The 22778-nt window shown below is 47.5% G+C and overlaps 1 protein-coding gene across 1 annotated transcript; it reads left to right on the top strand.

Annotated features, from left to right (window-relative positions):
* The first annotated feature begins 16504 nt into the window (after positions 1-16504).
* On the top strand, positions 16505-22437 carry lamtor4 (late endosomal/lysosomal adaptor, MAPK and MTOR activator 4). Its single transcript, XM_073048930.1, has 4 exons — positions 16505-16582; positions 17800-17880; positions 20410-20527; positions 21995-22437. The coding sequence occupies exons 1-4, from the start codon at positions 16574-16576 to the stop codon at positions 22090-22092; spliced, it is 306 nt and encodes a 101-aa protein (XP_072905031.1). The 5' UTR covers positions 16505-16573; the 3' UTR covers positions 22093-22437.
* The last annotated feature ends 341 nt before the right edge of the window (positions 22438-22778 follow it).

The following is a 22778-nucleotide window of genomic DNA, read 5'->3' as shown; positions in this document are numbered from 1 at the left end:
GTCTTGGTTTATTATTGTCACAGGCACTTGCTGAGATACAGTGAACAGCTCATCTGTATACGGTGTATTCAGATCATTACACAGTGCATTGAGGCAGAACAATAACGGAACGCAGAGCAAGGTGTCACAGCCTCAGAGGGGGCAGTGCTTATAAACAAAGTGCAAGATCATAATGAGGTAGACTGTGAGGCCAAGCATCCATCTTGTAGTACAATTGGTCAGTTCAAGGAGCGATGCCTCAGAAAGGTGGCGGCTGTCACTAAGGACCCCCATTGCCCAGGACATGCCCTCTTCTCATTGCTACCATCAGGGAAGAGATACAGGAGCCTGAAGGCTCACACTCAGCGATTCAGGAACAGCTTCTTCCCCTCTGCCACCCGGTTTCTAAATGGATATTGAACCCTTGAACACTACCTCACTACTTTCTTTAAAAAAAAAAATTGTTTTCCTCACTTATTTGATTTAGCTATTTACTATACTTCAATTCACATTTCTCTCTATTATGTATTGCATTGTACTGCTGCAGCGCTGTTAATAAATTCCAGGGCATATGCCGGCGATATTAAACCTGATTCTGATAACAGCGCAGTGGAGACTGTCCTCGAACCTGGTGGTACGTGCTTTCAGGTTTTTGCATCTTCTGTCCGATGGGAGGGGGGAGAGTAGAGGATGTCTGGGGTGTGAGGGGTCTTTGAGACTGCTGGCTGCTTTACTGAGGCAGAGAGAAGTGTAGACAGTCCCTGGAGGGGAGGATGGTTTCTGTGACGTGCTGAGCAGTGTCCACAACTCTCTGCGGTTTCTCGTAGTCACCAGCAGAAAAGCTGCTGTGTCAAGTTGTTCATAATCTGGTTTAATATCACTGGCACATGTTGCAAAACTTGTTGTTTTGTGGCAGCAGTACAGTTGCACAATTTAAAATGTACTCTAAAACTATAGATATATTACATAAAGAGAGCAAAAAAAAAATGTTCATGGATTGGTTCAATGTCCATGAGGGGGAGAAGCTGTTCCCTAATCACTGAGTGTGGATCTTCAGGCTTCTGTACCTCCTCCCTGATGGTAGTAATGAGAAGAGGGCATGTTCTTGGTGATGGGGGTCCTTACTGATGGATGCCACCATTTTGAGTAATCGTGATTTGAAGATGTTCTGGATGCTGGTGCCCCTGATGGAGCTGCTTGTGTTTGCAACTTTCCACAGCTTTTTCTGACCTCGTGTAGTCGCCCCTCCATACCAGATCCAGTCTGTTAAACATCCAGGCAGAATTAACATATTTTCCTGAGTGTTTAACTGCAGACTTGTGGTTCCTGCTGCCTGCAAATCCTCTGTCAATTGTATGCTGCAGAGTTTAGGAAGGTGTGTGTGACAACTTGAGTAATCATTGGTGAAGGCCAGAATGCCTCTCTGGGAAAGGGGGTGGTGGAAACACGTGGTTAAGTCATCATTAGTTATCTGATGGAAGCACGAGAGACTGTGGTGACTGAAATTTGAAGCAACAAGCAATCTGATGGAGGAAGTGAGAGGGTTGAGCCACGTGTAATAACAAGGTAATTGTCAATGTTTGCTGTAGTTGTGTTAGGGTTCTGACCTAGGCACCATTAAAGATTAAATTTGCACTCTATTTGTCACGCGTACATCGAAGCTTACAGCGAAAAGTGTCGCACGTATTGTGCTGTGGGCAGTCTGGAAGTGACGCCATGCTTCCAGCACCAACGTAGCATGCCCACAACACCTCACCTCTGATCTGTGCATCCTCGGAATGTGGGAGGGAACTGTTCCCTCATCATCAATCAGCTGCTGGCCTGCTGAACGCCAACGCCGCCTAGTCAAAACATTTTACTTTTGCCATTGGCCCTATCAGCTGTTTTGACTACCTGACATTATTTACTTGTAAGTTGTGTTTGTTTTGTAAAAGTATGTGATTTTTCAGATTTCGTTCTAGATGTTCATAGCATGCATAAAAAATGTAAAGTGTTGCAAAGATTTCAGGCTGTGTGTGCTGGTGGGGGTGGGGTGGGTGGAAGTGACTGTACAAACTCCTTACAGGCAGGGTGTGAAACCCGTTTGCTATCACTGTAATGGTGTTACATTAACCACAATGCTACTGTGCAGCCATATTAGTTGGGAGGAGTAATTTTACTAATGTACAACCCAGGCCCACTGACGATTAGGGCAACTGGATCTCATAGAAACCTACCAAATATTGAAAGGTCAAGATGGAGTGGGCCATTGTGCACATCCACTCTTGTAGGAAGGCAGCATCTGTCATCAAATATCCCCACCACCCCAGGCTATGCTTTTTTCTCTCTGCTGCCATCAGATAAAAGGTACAAGTGTCTCAGGATTTATACCACCAGGTTCGGGAATAGTTACTACCCCTCAACCATCAGGTTCTTGAACAAAAGGAGATAACTACACTCACTTGCCCATCCATTGAGATGTTCCACAACCAATGATCTCACTTTAAGGACTCGGTATCTCATGTTCTCATTATTTACTGTGTTACGAACCCCGTAACTGGGTCACTTACCAGCAAAGATAGAGAGGTCCGTTGAAGTCTGATGGTACTATTTTTAACAGCATTTATTGATAAAAATACACAAAAATAATATCAATGCAAACACACAGATAAGATACATCATCAATACTAAATCTAAAAGTGCGGGTATAATAATAATCACTAAGAAATAGCTCTGTCGTTGTCTAGGGGATAATGTATTGTCCGATGGAAATATAAAAGTCACTCAAGTTCATGCAGGCTGCAGCCTTTGGTTGGAGTCAAGAGAGAGAGTTTAAAACTTGCCCATTCCTTTTATGATGTCAATCCTTCGAGAGTCGTTGGGGCTGGTTTCTCCTTTGTTTTAACTAAAGCCGTTCTTCCGTGGTAAGGCCCACCAATTCCGAGGCAAATGGAAAAGGACGCACGTGGGCTTTCCACCGGCTGTCGCTATTACGCTGTTACAGAATTTCTAGCGTTTCTTCTGGTGCGTCTAAAGGGGCTGTTCCCCAGACCCTCTTTTATCCTTACTCACGGGGTCTCAGATGTCAATCAGGTTGGGATGAGGCCACCCCTCAACCAGCCCACTTTTGGTCATTCCCTGAGGGCTTTGATGAATAGCACAGTACTCAATACACAATTCCGTCTCCAAGAGACAATGACTGTTTCCCGTGGCTTTGTATCGCTGAGGGGCCAGGACATTCCAAATGTCTCTCTCTCATTTCCTGGGTCTCCTGACCTGAATTAATAGCGATCTTGCGATTCTGAAAAAGGAGGGGGCACAGGCGTAACAACTGCTATTTATTTATATTTGCATTTGCACAGTTTCTGCACTCTGGTTGATCTTTCATTGATCCTGTTATAGTTACTGTTCAATAGATTTGCAGAGTATGTCTGCAGGAAAATTAATCTCGGGTTTGTATATAGTGACAAATTTGTACATTGATAGTAAAATTTACTTTGAACTTTAAAATTCCTTTGTTTCCTGTAGCAGGGGAGTCTAGGACCAGAGCGCACAGCCTCAGAGTAGAAGGACATCCATTTAGAATGCAGATGAGCAGGAATTTCTTCAGCCAGAGGGTGGTGAATCTGTGGAATTCATTGCCACGGACCACTGTGGAGGCCAAATCATCGGGTGTATTTAAAATGGAGTAAAATTTTCCTGTAAAAGCAGCAAGCAAATGAATCTCAAGGTAGTATAAAATAAAGTGTATGTAATAAATTTGACTTCGACTTTGAATCTGTTGGGGTATGGTGAGAAGCTTGTCTTGCATACAGATCAGATCATTACTCAGTGCATTGAGACAGAAGAATGTAAAACAATTGCAGAATGCAGTGTCACAGCTACAGAGAAAATGCAGTACAGGTAAACAATTAACTGCAAGATTATGTTCAAAGTAATTTTATTATCAAAGTCCATATCTGCCATTATATACAACCCTGAGATTCACTGTTCTGTGGGTATACTCGATAAAATTCAATCATCATAACAGGATCAGAGAAAGATGGCACCAACTTGGGCGTTCAACCAGCATGCAAAAGACAGCAAACTGAAAACACAAGAAGAATGAAATAGCAATAAATAAGGAATAAATATCAAAAACATGAGATGATGAATCCTTGAAAGTGGGGCCAAAAGTTGTGGGAACAGTTCAGTGACGGGATGAGTGAAGTTATCCCCTTTGATTCAGGAGGCTGTTGGTTGAGGGATAATAACTGTTTCTGAACCTGGTGGTGTGGGTCCTGAGGCTCCTGTACCTTCTTCCTGACGGCAGTAGTGAGAAGAGGTAAGGAGTGATCCCAGCAGGAAGTGTGTGTGGGGGCTGATAACACCGGGCCAGTAGCTGTCCCTGTGCTTGGTGGCCTGTGCCTTCAGGCTTTTGCATCTTCTGCCCGATGAGAGAGGGGGAGAAGAGAGACCCTGTGGGGTAGGTGGGACCTTTAATTACGGTGACTGCTTTCCTGAGGCAGTGAGAAGTGTAGACAGAGTCCAGGAAGGGGAGGCAGAAGAGGTTTACCTGGATTTAAGGAGTGTGTAGCAGAGATTCAAACAAGCCAAGGATGCTGCTGGAAATCTCACACGGGTTGTTACCCCGTATGACGCAGCCTCTGATCAGTCCAATAATCATGTTATTAGCAACTAGCAAAGCATGCAATCTTAAAGCAAAGAAACTAAAGTCAAGTTTATTGTATTTAACTAGGTACATGTATACCGTCAAATGAGACAATGTTTCTCTGAACCAGGCAGTGATTTAGTTGTTCACATAACAGAATAACAAACAGGAGAAGATCTGCAGATGCTGGAAATCCAAGCAACACATAGAAAATGCTGGAGGAACTCAGCAGGCCAGGCAGCACCTCTGGAAAAAAGTACAGTGGACTCAATCTGACCACCAAACGCATCTTTCCCTCCCCCACCCCCCCCACTTCCTGCTTTCTGCTGGGATTGTTCCCTGCACGACTCCCTTGTCCATTCGTCCCTCCCCACAGATCTCCCTCCTGCCACTTACCCTTGCAAGTGGAACAAGTGCTACGCCTGTCCCTACACCTCCTCCCTCACTACCACTCAGGGCCCCAAACAGCCCTTCCAGGTGAGGCGACACTTCACCTGTGAGTCTGTTGGGATCATATACTGTGTTCGGTGCTCCCAGTGTGGCCTCCTGTATATTGGTGAGACCTGACGTAGATTGGGAGACCGCTTTGCCGAGCATCTACGCTCCGTCCACCAGAATATGCGGGAGCTCCCAGTGGCCGCCCATTTTAATTCCCTTTCCCATTCCGATATGTCCATCCATGGCCTCCTCCACTGTCATGACAAGGCCACATTCAGGTTGGAGGAACAACACCTTATATTCCATTTGAGTGGCCTCCAACCTGATGGCATGAACATCGATTTCTCAAACTTCCAGTAATGCCGCCCCACCCACCTTCACCATTTCCCATCCCCTTGTTATCTCCGTGCCTGCCCATCACCTCCCTCTGGTGCTCCTTTCTCCCCCCACCCCCACCCATCACCTTTTTCTTTCTTCCATGGCCTTCTGTCTCTTTCACCAATCAACTTCCCAGCTCTTTGCTTCACCCCTCCCTCCCTCCCTCAAGTTTCACCTATCCCTTTGTCTTCTCTTTCCTCTCCCCCCCTTTTAAACGTTGACTGCACTTTTTTTCCACAGATGCCGCCTGGCCTGCTGAGTTCCTCCGGCAATTTGTGCATATAACACAATAACATGGGAAAGTAAGAATTCAATCTACAAGTGAAAAGCGCATTGATAAAGCAACGAGCATAAATTAAATATTGTAGGGCACGGTACAGCTTTACCAGTGTCACTTTGAATGCAATGTGGCAGGGAGTTCAGAAGCCTAACGGCCTGAGGGAAGAAAGTGTTTCCCATCCTGACCATCCTTGTCTTTATGCATCGGAGTCTCCTGCCTGATGGTAGGAAGTCAGGGGATGCTGGATGGATGGGATCCTTCATAATATTAAGGGCCTTGTGTATTATGCGCTCCTAAAACCAGTGACAGTAAACATATTGAAGTGACCTTAAGCAAAGTTAAGCAGAGTTACGGGATTTCAAACATATTCAAGTGATACTAAGTGATCAACAAAAGATACAATACCTGTATCCCGAGCTCTAAAACTAACCTGAGCAAAGCATAAGTACATAACTTTGCTTTTGCCATGTCCCCATCCGTGTGACTGACTACCATACTAAACAAGGCAGACATGCAACTCAGATAGAAAACAGATGCAGGGCTCCTACAGAGTGGTTGGAGAAACCTGTTTCCTCTGGATCGGTTGAGGCTGCGAGGATAACCGACGGGAATTTATAAGATTGTGAGAGGTATAGTTATGATAGAGAGCCAGTATCTTCTCCAAGGGTACAGATGTCTAATTGAATTGAATTGAATGATCTTTATTGTCATTGTACATTGGTACAATGAAACTCTGGCTTCCTCTCAGGCAATCAAAGTGGTAGATAAAAACAAGACTGCATTAGAAAAACAGTATTAAATGGATAAGTAGCAGAACATAAGTTGCAGCCACACCAGAATATCACAGTAATGCACAAAGTGCTGTTAGTGCAAGTATTTGAGTCCTTGTGTGTGCTCACAGTTTCAGTCATTGTTCTGTGGGAGTGGTGTGATGGAGGCCACAGCTCTGGGGTAGAAGCTGTTCCTCAGTCTATTTGTTCTGGCTTTTAGTGTCCTGAACCTTTTGCTGGACGGCAGCGTGTCAAACAGGGAGTGGCTGGGGTGTGTGGTGTCTCTGGTTATGCTGACAGCTTTCCTCCTAAGTCTGCTGGAATAGATGGTGTCCAGTCCTGGGAGCTCCATCCTGACAATTCGCTGGGCTGCCTTCACCACGCGATGCAGGTCTTGTCGCTCAGCGGCTGTGCAGCTGGCACACCACACTGTGGCGCTGTTGGTCAGGATGGTTTCAATTGTGCTTCTGTAGAAGTTAAGCAACAGCTTTTGTGGGAGTTTGACCTGTTTCAGCTTTCTGAGGAAGAAGAGTCTAATACTAAAGGGCATACATTTAAGGTGAGAAGGAGATGTGTGGGGTGAGTTCTTTTATGCAGAGAGAGAGGGGTAGGTGACTGGAATGTGCTGCCGGGTGGAGGCAGATAAGATAGAGGTGTTCAAGAGGCTCTTGGATAAGCTCATGAATGTGCTGGCAATGGAGAGATGTTGACTGTATGCAGGAAGAAGGCTTAATTTAATCAAGCTAAATTGGTCCAGCACAACATTGTGGGCTGAAGGGTCTCTTCGTTCTGTTCCTTGCTTTTTGTACCATGTTTGCTTAACAGGAAAATACAGAAGTAATCGAATACAAGACTGTGCAAAAGCCTTTGACACATGCAGTATATACAGAGCTAGGGTGCCTAAGACGTTTGCACAGAACTGTAGTAGTTTTATGTATTGCACTGTATTGCTGCCACAAGAAAAAACTCATGACATGTGTGAGTGATGATAAACTTGATTCTGATCTGGGTCTCTACTGTGGACTGAGAGTGGGAAGGTGGCAGGGAGAGGGGAATTGTTATTGGGAAAAGGGGAAGGGAGGGGGAGTAATCATTCTGTAATGATAGATAAACCAATTTTTTGGAATCCAATGAATTTAACTGATATCTCAGGGCTTGATATTGTTGGCACCTGCATCATCCCCACCCGGGCACCACCAGTCCCACACCCCTCCCATGACACTCCACCCTTGCCATTTGCTCCCACCAGATTTACAAACTTGCTCTCCACTCCACAGTGATGAATACAGCTCTGTGCAAAGACTTTCGACACCCTAGCTACAGAGTATATATATAATATACTTGTGCTGAAGAAATTTGCACTAGATTTACCAGAATGATAGTATGAGGTGGCAACATTGTGGGTGCAGCAGTCATAACAACTTCTAATCTGCTCATGACTACGATGCAGACTTCCTCATCGGCTTGGCCACGTCTGTTCCAATGTGGCTGGCCCTGAGTTAGCGTCACCTGCAGGAGTCCTTGAAGCACCCAGGCCTCCTCACGATGTCAACGTGTTGATCCAGGTCACAGAGAGCTCAATGTCAGCAAGACCAAAGAACTGATTGTGGACTTCAGAACGGTAGGACGAGGGAACACAAACCAACGCTCACTGAGGGTTCAGAGGTAGAGAGAGTGAGCAATTTCAATTTCTTGGGTGTCAATATCTCCAAGGAGCTAACCTGGACCCAATATATCGATGTCTTGCCTTCTTTATAGCTGCAGAGCTATATTTCATTGGAGATTTGGTTTGTCACCCAAGAGTCTTGCAAATTTCTACAGATGTACCATGGAGAGCATTCTGACAGGCTGCATCACTGTCTGGTATTTGGGGGGGGGGGTCTACTGCACAGGACCAAAGAAAGCTGCGGAGAGTTGTAAATTTTGTCAGTTTCATCTTGTGCACTAGCCTCCATAGTATCCAAGACACTTTCAAGGAGCGGTGCCTCAGAAAGGCGACGACCATTATTAAAGACCCCCATTACCAAGGGCATGCCCTCTTCTTTTTGTTACCATCAGGAAGGAGGTACAGAAGCCTGAAGGCACACACTCAGCAATTCACCTGAAGGCACACACTCAGCAATTCAGGGACAGCTTCTTCCCCTCTGCCACCCAATTTCTGAATGGACATTGAACCCATGAATACTAACTCACTACTTTGTTATTTCTATTTTTGCAATACTTATTAAATATAACATTTTAATATACGTACAGTGGTGCTAGAAAATCTGTGAACCCTGAAGAATTTTCTCTATTTCTGCATCAATATGACCTAAAATGTGATCAGATCTTTATGTAAAACTAGATAAAGAGAACCGAATTAAATAACTAACACAAACATTTTACTTGTTCATTTATTTATATTATTAATATTACATGTATTTGTTGGAAAAAGTATGTGAACTTTGCTTTCACTAACTGGTGTGACCCCCTTTGTACAGCAATAACTTCAACCAAATGTTTCCAGTAACTGTACATTGGCTTAGACGAATTTTAAGTTATTTCTCCTTACAAAACTGCTTCAACTATGGGATGGTGGTGGGCTTCCTTGTATGAACTGCTTGCTTCAAGTACTTCCACAACATTACTATAGGATTAAGGTCAGAACTTTGACTCAGTCATTCCAAAACACGAATTTTCTTCTTTTTAAACCATTTTGTTGTTGATTTACTCTTGTCTTTTGGATCATTGTCTTGTTGCATCATCCAACTTCTATTAAGCTTCAGGTGATGGACTGCTACCCTGACGTTCTCCTGTAAAATGTCTTGAAACAATTTTGAATTCATTGTTCCCTCAATGATTGTAAACTGTCCAGGCCCTGAGGCAGCAAAGCAGCCCCAACCATGATGCTCCTTCCACCGTGCTTCACAGTTGGGATGTGGTTTTGGTGTTGGTGCGCAGTGAGTGCCCTTTTTCCTCCAAACATAGCAGTGTACATTTTTGCTGAAAAGTTCAACTTTTGTCTCATCTGTCCACAGAACATTGTCTCAGAAGCATTATAGAACATCCAGATGGTCTTTTGCAAACTTGAGGCATGCAGCAACGTTTTCATTTTGGAGACCAATAGTTTCCTTCGCGGTGTCCTTCCATGAACACCATTCTTGCTCAGTGTTTTTCTTATAGTGGACACATGAACAGATTTAGCAAGTTCTAGAGATTTCTGTAGGTCTTCTGCTGTTACCCTTGGGTTCCTTTTCACTTCCTTCAGCGTTGCACGTTGTGCTCTCGGTGTGATCTTTGCAGGATGCCCACTCCCAGGGAGAGTAGCAACGGTACTGAATTTTCTCCATCTGTAGACAATTTCTCTTGCTGTGGACTGATGAACAGTCTGGTATTTAGAAATGCTTTTGTAGCCTTTTCCAGTTTCATGCATCTCTACAGTTCTTCTTCTAAGGTCCTCTGAAAGTTGTTTTGATCGAGGCATGGTGCACATAAACAGATCTTTCTTGAGAAGTGCAGTCTCCATCAGTAACCTGACTTTGTGTGTGTTTTTAAAGGGCAGGGCATCTCTACAACCCAGAGCTCCAATCTCATCTCTTTGACTGGAACACCTGACTCCAAATAGCTTTTGTAGAAGGCATTACCCCAGAGGTTCACGTACTTTTTCCAACAAAGACATGTAATATTGGATCAATTTTCTCAATAAGTAAGTGAACAAGTATAATCTTTTGTGTTATTTATTTAATTGGGTTCTCTTTATCTAGTTTTAGGATTTACATGAAGATCTGATCACATTTTAAGTGATATTTATGCAGAAATATAGAAAATTCTAACGGTTCACAAGCTTTCTAGCACTAACTTACTATAATTCAGAGTTTTTTTTCTGTTATTAGGTATTCCATTGTACTGCTGTCACAAAGACAACAAATTTCACAACATATGCTGGTGATATTAAACCTGATTCTGATTCTGAAATGGTTAATACAAGGCGCCATAATTTTAAGGAGATTGGAAGAGCATATGGGGAGATGTTTATTATACAGAAAGCAGAGGGTGTGTGAGACACACTGCCAGGGTGTGATGGTAGACACAGACACATCAGAGACATGGATAAAAGAAAAATGGAGGGCTATGTGGGAGGGAAAGTTTATATTAACCCTGAGTAGGTTAAAGGGATGGCACAACATTGTGGGCTGAAAGGCCTATTCTGTGCTATGTTCTGTGTACTGAGATACAGTGAAAAGTTTGCTTGCATATTCTTCATCAAGGGGGTTCCCAACCTGGCATCCACTGACCCCTTGCTCAATGGTGTTGGTCCATGGCATAAATTTGAGGCGGTGTCAATGGTGTTGATGTCAATGAGGTGGCCAAGCAGCTGATTGGAAAGAATTCACTGCAATTTTATCCCGTCCGCACGGATGTTTTTTCTGCCCCTCTTGCTCCCGCGTCCCGCATGATCCATTTTTGCCCCCTACCCCTCTCCAGTTCTGTCCATTCACTCCCCGCACATTGGCCTTGATCACACGTAGATATTAAGGGACCTAGATCAAGCAGCCAGCTGGAGATTTCAACGTGGAATATACACAGTGAAAGGCTGGTCTTGCACCATCACACGGTGCCCTGAGCCAGAACAACTACACTGCAGAATAAAGTGTAGCAGACACGGAGAAAGTGCAGTGCTGGTGGACAAGAAGAGGCAAGATCATAATGAGGTAGGTTCTGAGGTGAAGAGTTCTTTGTCTCAGACAAGAGGCCCGTTCAAATGCCTGGTCTCACCCGCTGGTTCTCCCTCAGCTTTCTGGTTCTTGCTGCCGTACACCCCTCCCCTGTGGTGGTTACCCATCATTATTGTCTACGACAAAAACCTGTGTGGAAGAGTCTTTTGAGCTCAGAAGTCCGGATCCAGGGGTACGAACAAGCGTCACAAACTGGGGCCTTCCTTCCTTGCAGTGGGTGACCGTGGCGTTTCCTGTGCCTTATTGTGCCCTTCGCTCTCCACGGAGCGTTGCAGCACCACCTCCCTGGCCGCTGGGTCTCACTGTAGATCTCATCCACCCAGTCTGCCAGAGCTGCGCTCGCATGCTCGGATAGGCACGTCCCTTTTCTCACCGGGGTTTGAGGCCTACTGACTACCCCCACCTGTTTGCCCCGCCTGTCGAAGCGGTGTACCGGGGTGTGACCACTGTCGCATGCAAACTGCTACTGGGAGCCACGGGTGAGAGCTGGGCAGCAAAGGTGAGTGAGCTGGCCGGGAATGGACACGACAAGCCCTTTCACCGGAGGAGCTGCCCCTCCCTGGACACCCCATACACCCCAATGCTTAAGATGGACAAGTGTTCAGGCCTCTCCCCTAATGATTCCCACTCTCACATCTTCAAAAGGTGATGCCTCAGAAAAGTGCCATCCATCACTAAGGACCCCCATCAACCAGGACATGCCCTCTTCTCATTGCTACTATCAGGGAAGAGATACAGGAGCTTGAAGGCTCACACTCAGCGATTCAGGAACAGCTTCTTCCCCTCTGCCCTCAGAGAGGAGGTACAGGAGCTTGAAGGACCACACAATGTTTCAGGAACGGCACCTTGTCCACTGTCAATCAAGGGTTGAAGGAGTATGGAGACCTATGGACCAGGTGCAGGTCGATGGGACTAGGCCAGGGGTGTCAAACTCATTTTAGGTCACGGGCCGGATTGAGCAAAATGCAGCTTCATGCGGGCCGGATCAGTCGGACGCGTGCGAACGTAGCTTTCGTTGCCTCCGTTTTTTCAGCCTGCTCTCATGTGTCTCAGTCTCTGCTATAACTACAAAGTGTTTCACTTTACAAATTCCGTTTCTTATGAAGAAGACTGCCGAGCAAGACTGCCGAATAAACACTAAAAACTCTGAAAACCTGGTACCTGAATAAACTCAGCATTAGCCATATCATACGCCATAGGCGCTTCGATTACTGGGGCCAGCTTTAATAGTAATTAGGTATTATCTCGCGGGCTAAAGATAATTCCACCGCGGGCCGGATTTGGCCCGCGGGCCTTGAGTTTGACATATATGGACTAGGCAGAATAGTAGTTCAGTACAGACTAGATGGGCTGAAGAGCCTGCTTCTGTGCTATAGTTCTCTATGACACTACATGGATGGGAGGGGTATGAAGGACTAAGGTCCAGATGGGGGTCAATGAGACAACAGTTGGGACAACGGGAAAACAGTTGGGTACAAACTAGATGGACTGAAGGGCCTGTTTCTGTGCTGTAGTGTTTAGTGACTCTAATTGTTAATCTTTATGCAGGTATTGATTCAAGTGAAACTTTGTGCACTTTCTAATTCTGATATTTGCATATATAAGCCCAATCCTTTCAGGTGCTCATAATCAATAAAATCTATGTGTTAACGACCCATAACACTTTAGAATTAGTAGAATAACCATCCAGTAGTGAGTGTGTGTCCCCCGTTCCCCTGTTTACATCCTTATCTGGTCGGTATGTCTGGTGACCATATCTGGCACCAGGTTTGAGCAAAGAGGCTGTGTCGAGAGGAGTGAGGTTCTCAGCTTGGGTGTCTGGTCACTGTCTCTGTCAGCTCATCGTCTGAACACTTCCCTGCCTGCAACTTCCACAAGCTAATGCTACAGGGTTTTGACCTGGAACGTTGACAGCTCTTTTCCTCGACCCGGGACATTCCGCAAATGCTGGAAATCCAGAGCAAAACACACAAGGTGCTGGAGGAGCTCAGCAGGTCAGGCAGCGTCACGGGGGGGGGGGGGGAATAAAAAGGAGGGTCTCTGGGCTGAGACCCTTCATCAGGACTGGAATGGAAGGGGACAGGCACCAGGAATAATAATGTACGGGGTGGGGGCCCCACAAGCTGGCAGCTGAGACCAGGTGAGGGGGAACGTGGGTGGGTAAACTCAGAAGCTGGGATGTGATAGGTGGAGGAGATAGAGGGCTGAAGAAGAAGGAATCTGATAGGAGAGGACCAAAGGGAGGTGATATGGGGGCGGTACAAGAGGAGGTGTAAGAGGGCCACCAGAATGGGAAAGGAAAAAATGGAAAGGGTGGGGGAGCAGTAAAAATTCCTTTCCTCCAGCAGATGCAGGCTGGCCCAAAGAGTTCCTCCACCAGATTGTTTGATGTTGAGGCCTCTGTTGATCAGGGCCGACCATGGATTACGTAAAATACTGAAAGCATGCTGAACCCAAAGGAACGGCAGAGTTTGGCACCAGCAGCGCCTCAGGAGTTGCCAGTCAGCGTTGAACTCAACGTCGGACAGCCTTAGGGAATCCAGCTCCGGATTTTCCTTGGAGTTTACTCCCGAAGCCTTCTCCGTGAGTGGGGCACAGCCACAAAGGCAGCTGAGGTCTGAGATCAGAGTTTTCCTTCTCCCGGGTGACCTGCCAACCACGGCTGTTGAGGCCCATCCGCCCAAAACGACCGGTCTTAGGGTGCTAGTAACCCACCTTCGCCTCTTCTCCCGTCAGTAGAAATGGTTCCGCTGGGCTTAGGAGCCGAGCCACACACGAAGGCCGGGAGCTGGATGTGGTTGTCAGAGGCTACTGGAGGCGCACAACATCGGGAGCATTTAATAGGTAGTGGTCGCTTTTCCCCGCTTCCAACCCTGGCTATAACAACCTTAAAGAACCAGACGTATGACTGAAGGAGGCTGTCCTCCGTGGTGGGAGGGCTGTACTTTATTCCTCAGAAGACAGGAAACTCTATGTGGTCCATATCTCTCCATTGTCTGCATGTTCATGGGCTTGTCTTAGACACCACTATCATATCTGCCTCCAGTATCACCCCTGACAGTGCACTGCAGGCACCCACATCCTCTGTGTGAAACAAAACCTTCCCTCGTATATCTCCTTTATGCTTTCCTCGTCTTCCGTAAGTGCTGTCCCACTCGTATGAGGCATTTCTACCATTGGAGACGAGTTACATATATATATATATAAATTACACAACCTTGAAATTTGTCTCCTTACAGGCAGCCACAAAACAAGAAACCCGTACACACAAACCCCGGAGCCAGAGCAGGCCCACAGCCTCAGCCTCGGGTCACCACACAGCAGAGCTTTCAGACACAAACCCCGGAGCCAGAGCAGGCCCACAGCCTCAGCCTCAGTTCACCACACAGCAGAGCTTTCAGACAGAAACCCTGGAGCAAGAAAAGGCCCACAGCCTCAGTGCCACGGAGAGAGGAGAGGAACTCGTGGAGCAACCAGCACGACCCTCGTCTCTGGTCCCGACATCCTCCCTTTTCAATCCCCACCCGGCCTGGCATTTAAACTGACCAAACACTGGATCATCCCTTGCACGAGGAGCGGGTTCTGTCGCATTGATGTGCTCTGGGCCTGGACCCCACTCAACCTTCGCAAATTGGCCTCCCTTTTGGTTTAGGTGGATGGGCTCCTTATCTCTTCTGCTCCAACTTTTCTCCGCTTCGCACGCCCCAACCATATCTTAACCTCACTTGGACAACTTCTTGAACCTGCCTTGACGTCATTCCTGCTTTGCATCACAACCACAAGCCTTGACCCTCGAGTCAACCTTGCCTTCAATCGCCTGTTCATCGTTTGCAGTGATAGTTTACCACAATTTTCCACAGAAAAAGTGTTTAATAAAGTATTTCTTGCTTTAAGAACCGCCAATAAATTATCGTCTGTCTTAAGCAGTGCCATCTTATACCAGAAGTATCCTGACTATCTTTCATAATTACGTACATTTCTATTAAGTCCTCCTTCATCCTCTGACGCTCCAGGGAAAATAATCTGTCTTAGTCCAACTTCTCCTTATATCTCATGCTCTCTAATCCAGGCATTATCCTGGATAATCACTTCTGCACCCTCTTCAGAGCCTCCAGACCCTTCTTATAATGTGGCAACCAGAACTGTCTGAACAAAGCTGAAAAGCCAAATCGAGGTGGAGGGGCGCGGGCCTGAGATCGGCGATGAGCCTCTGTCCGGCCGTCACTGGAGCAGACTTGGAGGCAGATTGATACGGCAGAAGTGATGCGAGGTAGAGTCCGTGCCCAGGCCCAGGCCCAGGCCTGAGAGTGAGAACAGACCCGAGGTTTGTGCCAGGCCAAATTGGAAAGGTCAGGTATGGACCAAATCAAGGCGGGAGAGCCTGTGAGTGAGGAACAAATCGAGGTTTGGACGATTTAAGTGCCGGGCCGGATTGAAACGATCAGAGTGTCAGGACCGGAAGGGAGGGTCTGGCCAGTTCAGCTCACTGCTTCTTGTGGTTTCCTCACTGCGCTGAACTGAGGCTGTGGCCAACAACAAATGGGCTACTGGATTGGCCGAGGGTGCGGTGAATACTGGCTTTGTAGCTGTGGACTCACTTTCGTGATCTTCAATTGTCTGCACGATTTTTTTTTGCACATTGAGTCTTTTCCTGGGTTTCTTCGGTTTGAGGCTGACTGTAAGGAGACTAACCTCAAAGTTGTATATAGAATGCATACTTTGATATAAGTTGTACTTTGAACATTGAACGTTTGTCTTCCGGTTCATATATGTTTTATATTATATTGTATATGTATTAGTTCCTTATTTTTTGTAATCACAAGAGTTTGCCTCTTGGCTATCAATCAACTTTGATGGCCCTCCAAGGGAAGGGGGCGGAGGAAGGACAATGATTGACGTATAAATAAGCAAATAGGCGTTCAGACACTGCGACAAAGAAAACAAATCAGACGAGACGGGGGTGGGCAAAGAAGACAAATGAACGACGTCTAAATGGACCAATGAAAATGGCCAGATGTTTGGTATAAGACGAGGGCTGACCGATCCCCCAGTGAACCAATGGAAATTCCGAATTGTTCGAGCCACAGCGAATCAGGTAACGGATTTCTGGCCAATAGGAGTACAGCAGCGCTGACACTGGCAGCGAATCGGTGCGAGGTAGAAGGATGACCGACGTCTCAGTTAATCAATTAGAGAGCGGGGAGGCGGAGTCAGTTGCGGAGGGATGGGGCGGATGCGGAACAGAGATAATCAGCATCGTAGTTACCCAATAGGGACATAGACCCGGCTCCCAGTTGCAGCCAATGAAGCGAGGCTAGGGGCGGGGCCGGGGGAGGAGTCAGGTGATTGAGGAGACGCGTCGGGAGGGCGGGGGGAAAAGGAGATGGCGATGGTAAGTGGGGTGGGGTGGGATGGGCAGAGGGGGCCGGTGGGGAGCCCGGTGATCCGGACCTGGCGCGTTGTCATGGCGGTTCATGAGCCCGGGGAGGTGGGAGGTCGGGCTCCCCGGTGGCCGGGCCCGACACCAGGGTCAGAGGGCAGGGGGTGACCGGGACTTGGCCTTTTCGCCCGCTTTGTGAAATAAAAACCCTGCTGTGGGCTGGCAGTACTCACTTCCTAATGAATGCAGAGGCAAGAACAGGTTTATCGTGACGAAAGGCTGGAAATTTTGAGCAACACACTGAAAATGCTGGAGGAACACAGCAGGTCAGGCAGCATCTACAGACAGTCATAAACAGTGGCTGAAATGTCGACGCTGCTCAACCTGCCGAGTTGCCCCAGCCTTTTTGTTTGTCGATCGAGTTTACCATCATCTGTACGTATGCACAGGCTGTCTTGGACTGTCATCACAGGCACATGACATCAGATATCGTCGGGCTTACAGTGCAGGCCCGATCGTTGGGTATATTTAAAGCGGAGGTCGGTGGTTCTTGATTAATCAGGGTGTTAAAGGTTTTGGGCAGAGGACAGGTGAATGACGTTGAGAGGGTTGATGGAATGGCAGAACAGACTTGATGGGCTGAATGGCCTAATTCTCCTTTGTTTTATGGTCTACACGTACACACAGGTGTAGTGAAAAAACAGCATTGCTGGCCCATTCAAAGATTCAAAGTACATTTATTATTAAAGTATGTATGCAGTATACAACCCTGAGATTCTTCTTCTCACAGCCAGCCACGAAACAACCAACATGGAACCCGTTCAGAAAAACTAAACATCAATTCCCCCCCCCCCACATGTGCAAACATCAACCAAAAAATAATCACAGAATATAAAACACAAAATCGAAAAGTCCAGGCATATTCAGTTCATCTCAGTATTAGTTATCTGCAGGCCGTCCAGATTTCAAAGAGTATTCACAAGGAAATCATGAATTAAACATAAATAATACACACCTTTTTAAGGAAGAACACAATTACAACCAAAAATTCCAAGTCCATGTTAGTTTGTATGATTTTAGTTAGTGATTTGATGTGATATGGCTGGGAAGAGGCTTGCCACTGCGTTTCCTCCCAGGGCCCAGATGCTGCCCACCGTCCAACCCTATGTTTAACAGTCCACGGCCCCGCTTTCTCACACGGCTTCTGTTGCTTTTCTGTTTCCCCCCAGACGTCGGCTTTGACTCAAGGGTTGGAGAGGATTCCGGATCAGCTGGGCTATCTGGTCCTCAGCGAGGATGGGGTGCTGTCCGTAAGTCCGGGCGATGGGAGGGTTAAACACGAGTTGCTGGGCTGTCTGATCCTCAGTGAGGAAGGGGTGCTCTCTGTAAGTCCAGGCGATGGGAGGGTTAAACACGAGTTGCTGGGCTGTCTGATCCTCAGCGAGGAAGGGGTGCTCTCTGTAAGTCCGGGCGATGGGAGGGTTAAACACGAGTTGCTGGGCTGTCTGATCCTCAGCGAGGAAGGGGTGCTCTCTGTAAGTCCGGGCGATGGGAGGGTTAAACACGAGTTGCTGGGCTGTCTGATCCTCAGTGAGGAAGGGGTGCTCTCTGTAAGATTGGGAGATCGGAGGGTTAAACACGAGTTGCTGGGCTGTCTGATCCTCAGTGAGGAAGGGGTGCTCTCCGTAAGTCCGGGCGATGGGAGGGTTAAACACGAGTTGCTGGGCTGTCTGATCCTCAGCGAGGATGGGGTGCTCTCTGTAAGATTGGAAGATCGGAGGGTTAAACACGAGTTGCTGGGCTGTCTGATCCTCAGCGAGGATGGGGTGCTCTCTGTAAGATTGGGAGATCGGAGGGTTAAACACGAGTTGCTGGGCTGTCTGATCCTCAGTGAGGAAGGGGTGCTCTCCGTAAGTCCGGGAGATGGGAGGGTTAAACACGAGTTGCTGGGCTGTCTGATCCTCAGCGAGGATGGGGTGCTCTCTGTAAGATTGGGAGATCGGAGGGTTAAACACGAGTTGCTGGGCTGTCTGATCCTCAGTGAGGAAGGGGTGCTCTCTGTAAGATTGGGAGATGGGAGGGTTAAACACGAGTTGCTGGGCTGTCTGATCCTCAGTGAGGATGGGGTGCTCTCTGTAAGTCCGGGCTAAGCCATTGAATATATGAGTGGATGCTGATGGGTTCTTCATTAGTAAGGGCGTGGAAGATAACAGCGGGAAGGCAAGGGATTGAGGTTGAGAAGGATAGTAAAGCAGATGTGATTGGCCTAATTCTACTCCAGTGTCTCATCGTCCCAGGATAATAGCGGAACAACAAGGATTAGCCATGTTTCCGAAGCCACTGGTCAGAGAGTGGGCTGGCTCGGCTCTCTAGAGTTGGAGATTAGATTTATGCGTCACGTGTACACTGAAAATTCCAGTGAAGTGTGTTATTTACAACACAGTGAGAATCAGAACCAGGTTTATTATCACTCATACATGTCATGAAATTTGTGTGTTTGTGGCAGCAGTACAATGCAAAATATAAAAATATAGATCACAAAGTATATACACTGTATATATACACACACACACACACACACACACACACACACATGTAAGAAAAAGGTTTGCTCATCATCGATGAAGACCTTGACACCATTAGTACTTTTTACGAGGTTGAGTTGCTAGCTCGATACACAACCCAGCACAGATGGAGAGCATGCAAGGGAGCCGGCCGGATTCGAACTCGGGACCTCTCACCCCAAAGTCCAGCACTGATGCCACTATGCCACCAGTTGGCTCGTTGATGGTGTCGAGACTAGCACTTGATTTATGTTTAAGTGAGTGAGAGTTGCGCAGCATCAGCCTCACTCTCTCTTCCCAATTCCCATCTGGATGCAGTGGCAAGACAAGAGTCGAGACGGCTGGAGATGGGACTAGGCGCAGAGGATGACCAGGACGTCTTCTGTGTCTTGTCGCACTCTGCGTGTTCCACGACGCTTGCAGAGACCGCCTTCTTGACCGTTGGACCTTCCTTTGGTCTCGTCCACTCAATCCGCCGGAGAATGTCTTCACATGCTGGGACAAACGACTCCCTATCTCACTGAGGGTTTGAGACCCGTCGGCTGCCCTCACCTGGTTTAGCCGGCTTGTCAAAGATGTCCTTGAAAGATTAGATAGAGATTAACCCTATTTGTCACATGTAGATAGAACTCACAGTGAAATGCATTGTTTTCTCTCGGCAACCAGCACTGTCCAAGGATGTGCTGGGGCAGGAAAGCAGTACCCCTTGAGAAAACGCACAAAGAAAACAAAATGCAGAATTCTAGTATTAGGTTACAGAGAAAGTGCAGTGGAGACAGATAAAGAGCGAAGCCTACGATTGAAATAGATTAGGAGATCGAGTTCGTCTTTTACCGTGAGAGCGTATGATCCCAGCGGGATAGAACTGTCCTGGCGGTAAACACTTTCAGACTTAGGTATCCTAGGTCCTGAGGAAGCGTTGACGGTTTATTCCTCTCCATAGATGCTGCCTGACCTGCTGAGTTCCTGCAGCATTTTGTGTGTGTTGCTTAGCTGTCTTCTGGAACAGGAGGGGGGAGAAGGGAGAATGTTCAGGACGGGTGAGGGTCTCTGATGACTGGGGCGTGCAGACGGAGTCCGCGGAGGGCAGGTTGGTTTCCGTCACGTGGAGCTGTGTCCACAACTTTGCAGTTTCTTGTCGTCTTGAGTCGAGTAGTCGCCGTACCTAGCTGTGATGTGCCCGGATGGGATGTGTGGAATTTCCCTCGCCTGCTGTGGAAGTAGAGGGGCTGGTGTAGAAGGTCTGACGGTGGTGTAACTTGGTCCTGTGTACAGTCGGCAGGGGAGCTGGAGAACGACGAGCGCACTGCCTGGGTGATGATGCGAATGATGCAGACCGCTGTCAAGCTGTGTGTGAGCGGCAATACCAACCCCTCCTTCAAGAGAATGTCAGGTGAGTGAAGCAGAGTCCCCCTCCTTCCTGGAACGCCGAGCGGTAGTGGGCACCGACAAAGGGGTTTCCCTTTGATAAGAGCAGAATTGGGCCATTTGCCCATAACCTGCTCCGCCATTCAATCTTGGTTGAGTTTTGTTCTCAACTGCCCCCCCTCACTGATCAAGAATCCCTGTCTTAAATACACCCATTGACTTTGCCCCTACAGCTGTCTGTGACAATGAATTCCACAGATTCTCTACCCTCTGGCTAAAGAAATTCTTCCTCATCTCAGTTCTAATGTGACATCCCTATACTTTGAGGCCGTGCCCTCAGATTAGACTCAGATAGAGGCCTCCTCTCCACATCCACTCTCCCCAGCCCTTTCAGTATCGGGGGAGTTTCAGTGAGATATCTCAACCCCCGCCGTCCTGATTTCTGTCGAGTACGGCTCAGAAACTACAAAAGCTCCTCACACATTAAACCTTTCATTCCCGGGATAGTTCTCGGAAACTATCTCTGGACCCTCTTATTTCCTGAGATACGGTGCTCAAAATTGCTCTCGATATTCCAAATGTGGTCAGAGTAACGCCTTAAAAAGTCTCAGCATTACATCCCTGCTTCTACGTTCTCGTCTACTGAACGATAAGATGCACTCTTGACCTCATAATCGACCTCGTTATGCCCCTTGAACCTCATTGTCTGCCTGCACTGCACTTTTTCTGTTGCTGTTACACTTTCTCTAAGGAAGGATGTGCTGACATTGGAAAGGGTTCAAAAGAAGTTCACGAGAATGATTCTAGGATTGAAAGGCTTGTCATATGAGGAGCGTTGGATGACTCTGGGCCTGTACTCACCAGAATTCAGAAGAATGAAGGGGGTTCGTTGAAACCTGTCGAATGTTGGAAGGTCACCATAGAGTGGATGTGGAGAGGATGTTTCCTAGGGAGGGAGTCTAAGACCAGAGGGGACAGCCTCAGTTTAGAGGGACGTCCATTTAGAACAGAGATGAGGAGGAATTTTGTTAGCTGAAGAGTGGTGAATCTGTGGAATTTGTTGCCGTGGAGGCCACGTCATTGGGTATAGTTTACACAGTGGTTGACAGATTCTTGATTAGTCAGGGCATGAAGGGATATGGGGAGAAGGCAGGTGATTGGGGCTGTGAGGGAAATAGAACAGCCATGATGAAATGGTGGAGCAGATTCGATGGGCCAAATGGCCTAATTCTGCTCCTATATATTATGGTCTCCACTCTTGATGATGGGTCCCAGCCGAAACATCAGGTTTCTTCCCCTCCGTAGATACTGTCTGACCTGCTGAGTTGCCCCAGCGTCTTTGTGTGTGTTCCTCACACTCGTGCGTCGTTACTGTGTTCCCTTGTTCTACCTCCGTGCACTGTGTGACGGTTTGATCTGTGTGCAAGGCAGGCTTTTCACTGCCAGTAGTCCCTCTCGCAATGAATGCTAACGTTGTGTTTGCACTTTTCAGTGGTGTTTGGTGAGCACACCTACATGGCGACCATCTCTGGGCAGAAGGTGTTTGTGGTGAAAAGGCAGAACAACCCTCACGAGGCCCTGGAGGTGTGAGCTGGTCTCTCCCTCGGAAGCAGAAGCCTCCAGCTCCTCGTCACCGCCTCGGACTCTCCCCCGCCACGGATCCGGGTAGCAAAATCCCTGGCTCCTACTTCGTTCGACAAGCACCTTCCTTCTTCACCTACAGAGCAAGATCTTCCGACTGTCAAGCCTGCCATGTATTTTTTCCTGTCTCGATTTTCAGTTGATGAATGAAGCAGGTTTTGGGCGCGGGGTGGGGGGATGGAATGGAGGGGGAGAAGAGGAAGACGGTAAAAATTAAGGATGTGCAGGTGGACTGCTGAATCTGCTTTGCTCTCATCTGTCGGATCGAAATAAACCTCTTGTTGCACACATTCATTCTGGTTCCTGTCACTGGTGAGGTGTCAGGAGATTGCACGAAGATCTGGAACGTGTGCCTGCAGCTTCGCCCGGGAGAACGAGAGCGGTGTTGGGTCATCATCCTGGGAGAATCGCTGTTGGGTCGATCCGAGCATGGCAGCAACTTCTGGGCCACCTTTTTGCCTGATGTGCTGACTGGTTCATGAAGGGAGCACACCTCAGTGGTACCGAGAGTGTGTGTGTGTGTGTGTGTCTGCGCTTGAGTGTATGATTGTGTGTGTGAGAGATGGAAGATTGGCTGACTGCCAAGAGGCACACAGTGAATAAAAGGGGGCCTTTCTTGGTTGGATACTAGTGAC

This window comes from Hemitrygon akajei, chromosome 6, assembly GCF_048418815.1.
Source record: "Hemitrygon akajei chromosome 6, sHemAka1.3, whole genome shotgun sequence".
NCBI classification, from domain to species: Eukaryota; Metazoa; Chordata; class Chondrichthyes; order Myliobatiformes; family Dasyatidae; genus Hemitrygon; species Hemitrygon akajei.
The sequence above is the reverse complement of the archived record's forward strand: the minus strand, read 5'-3'. Positions and strand labels throughout refer to the sequence as shown.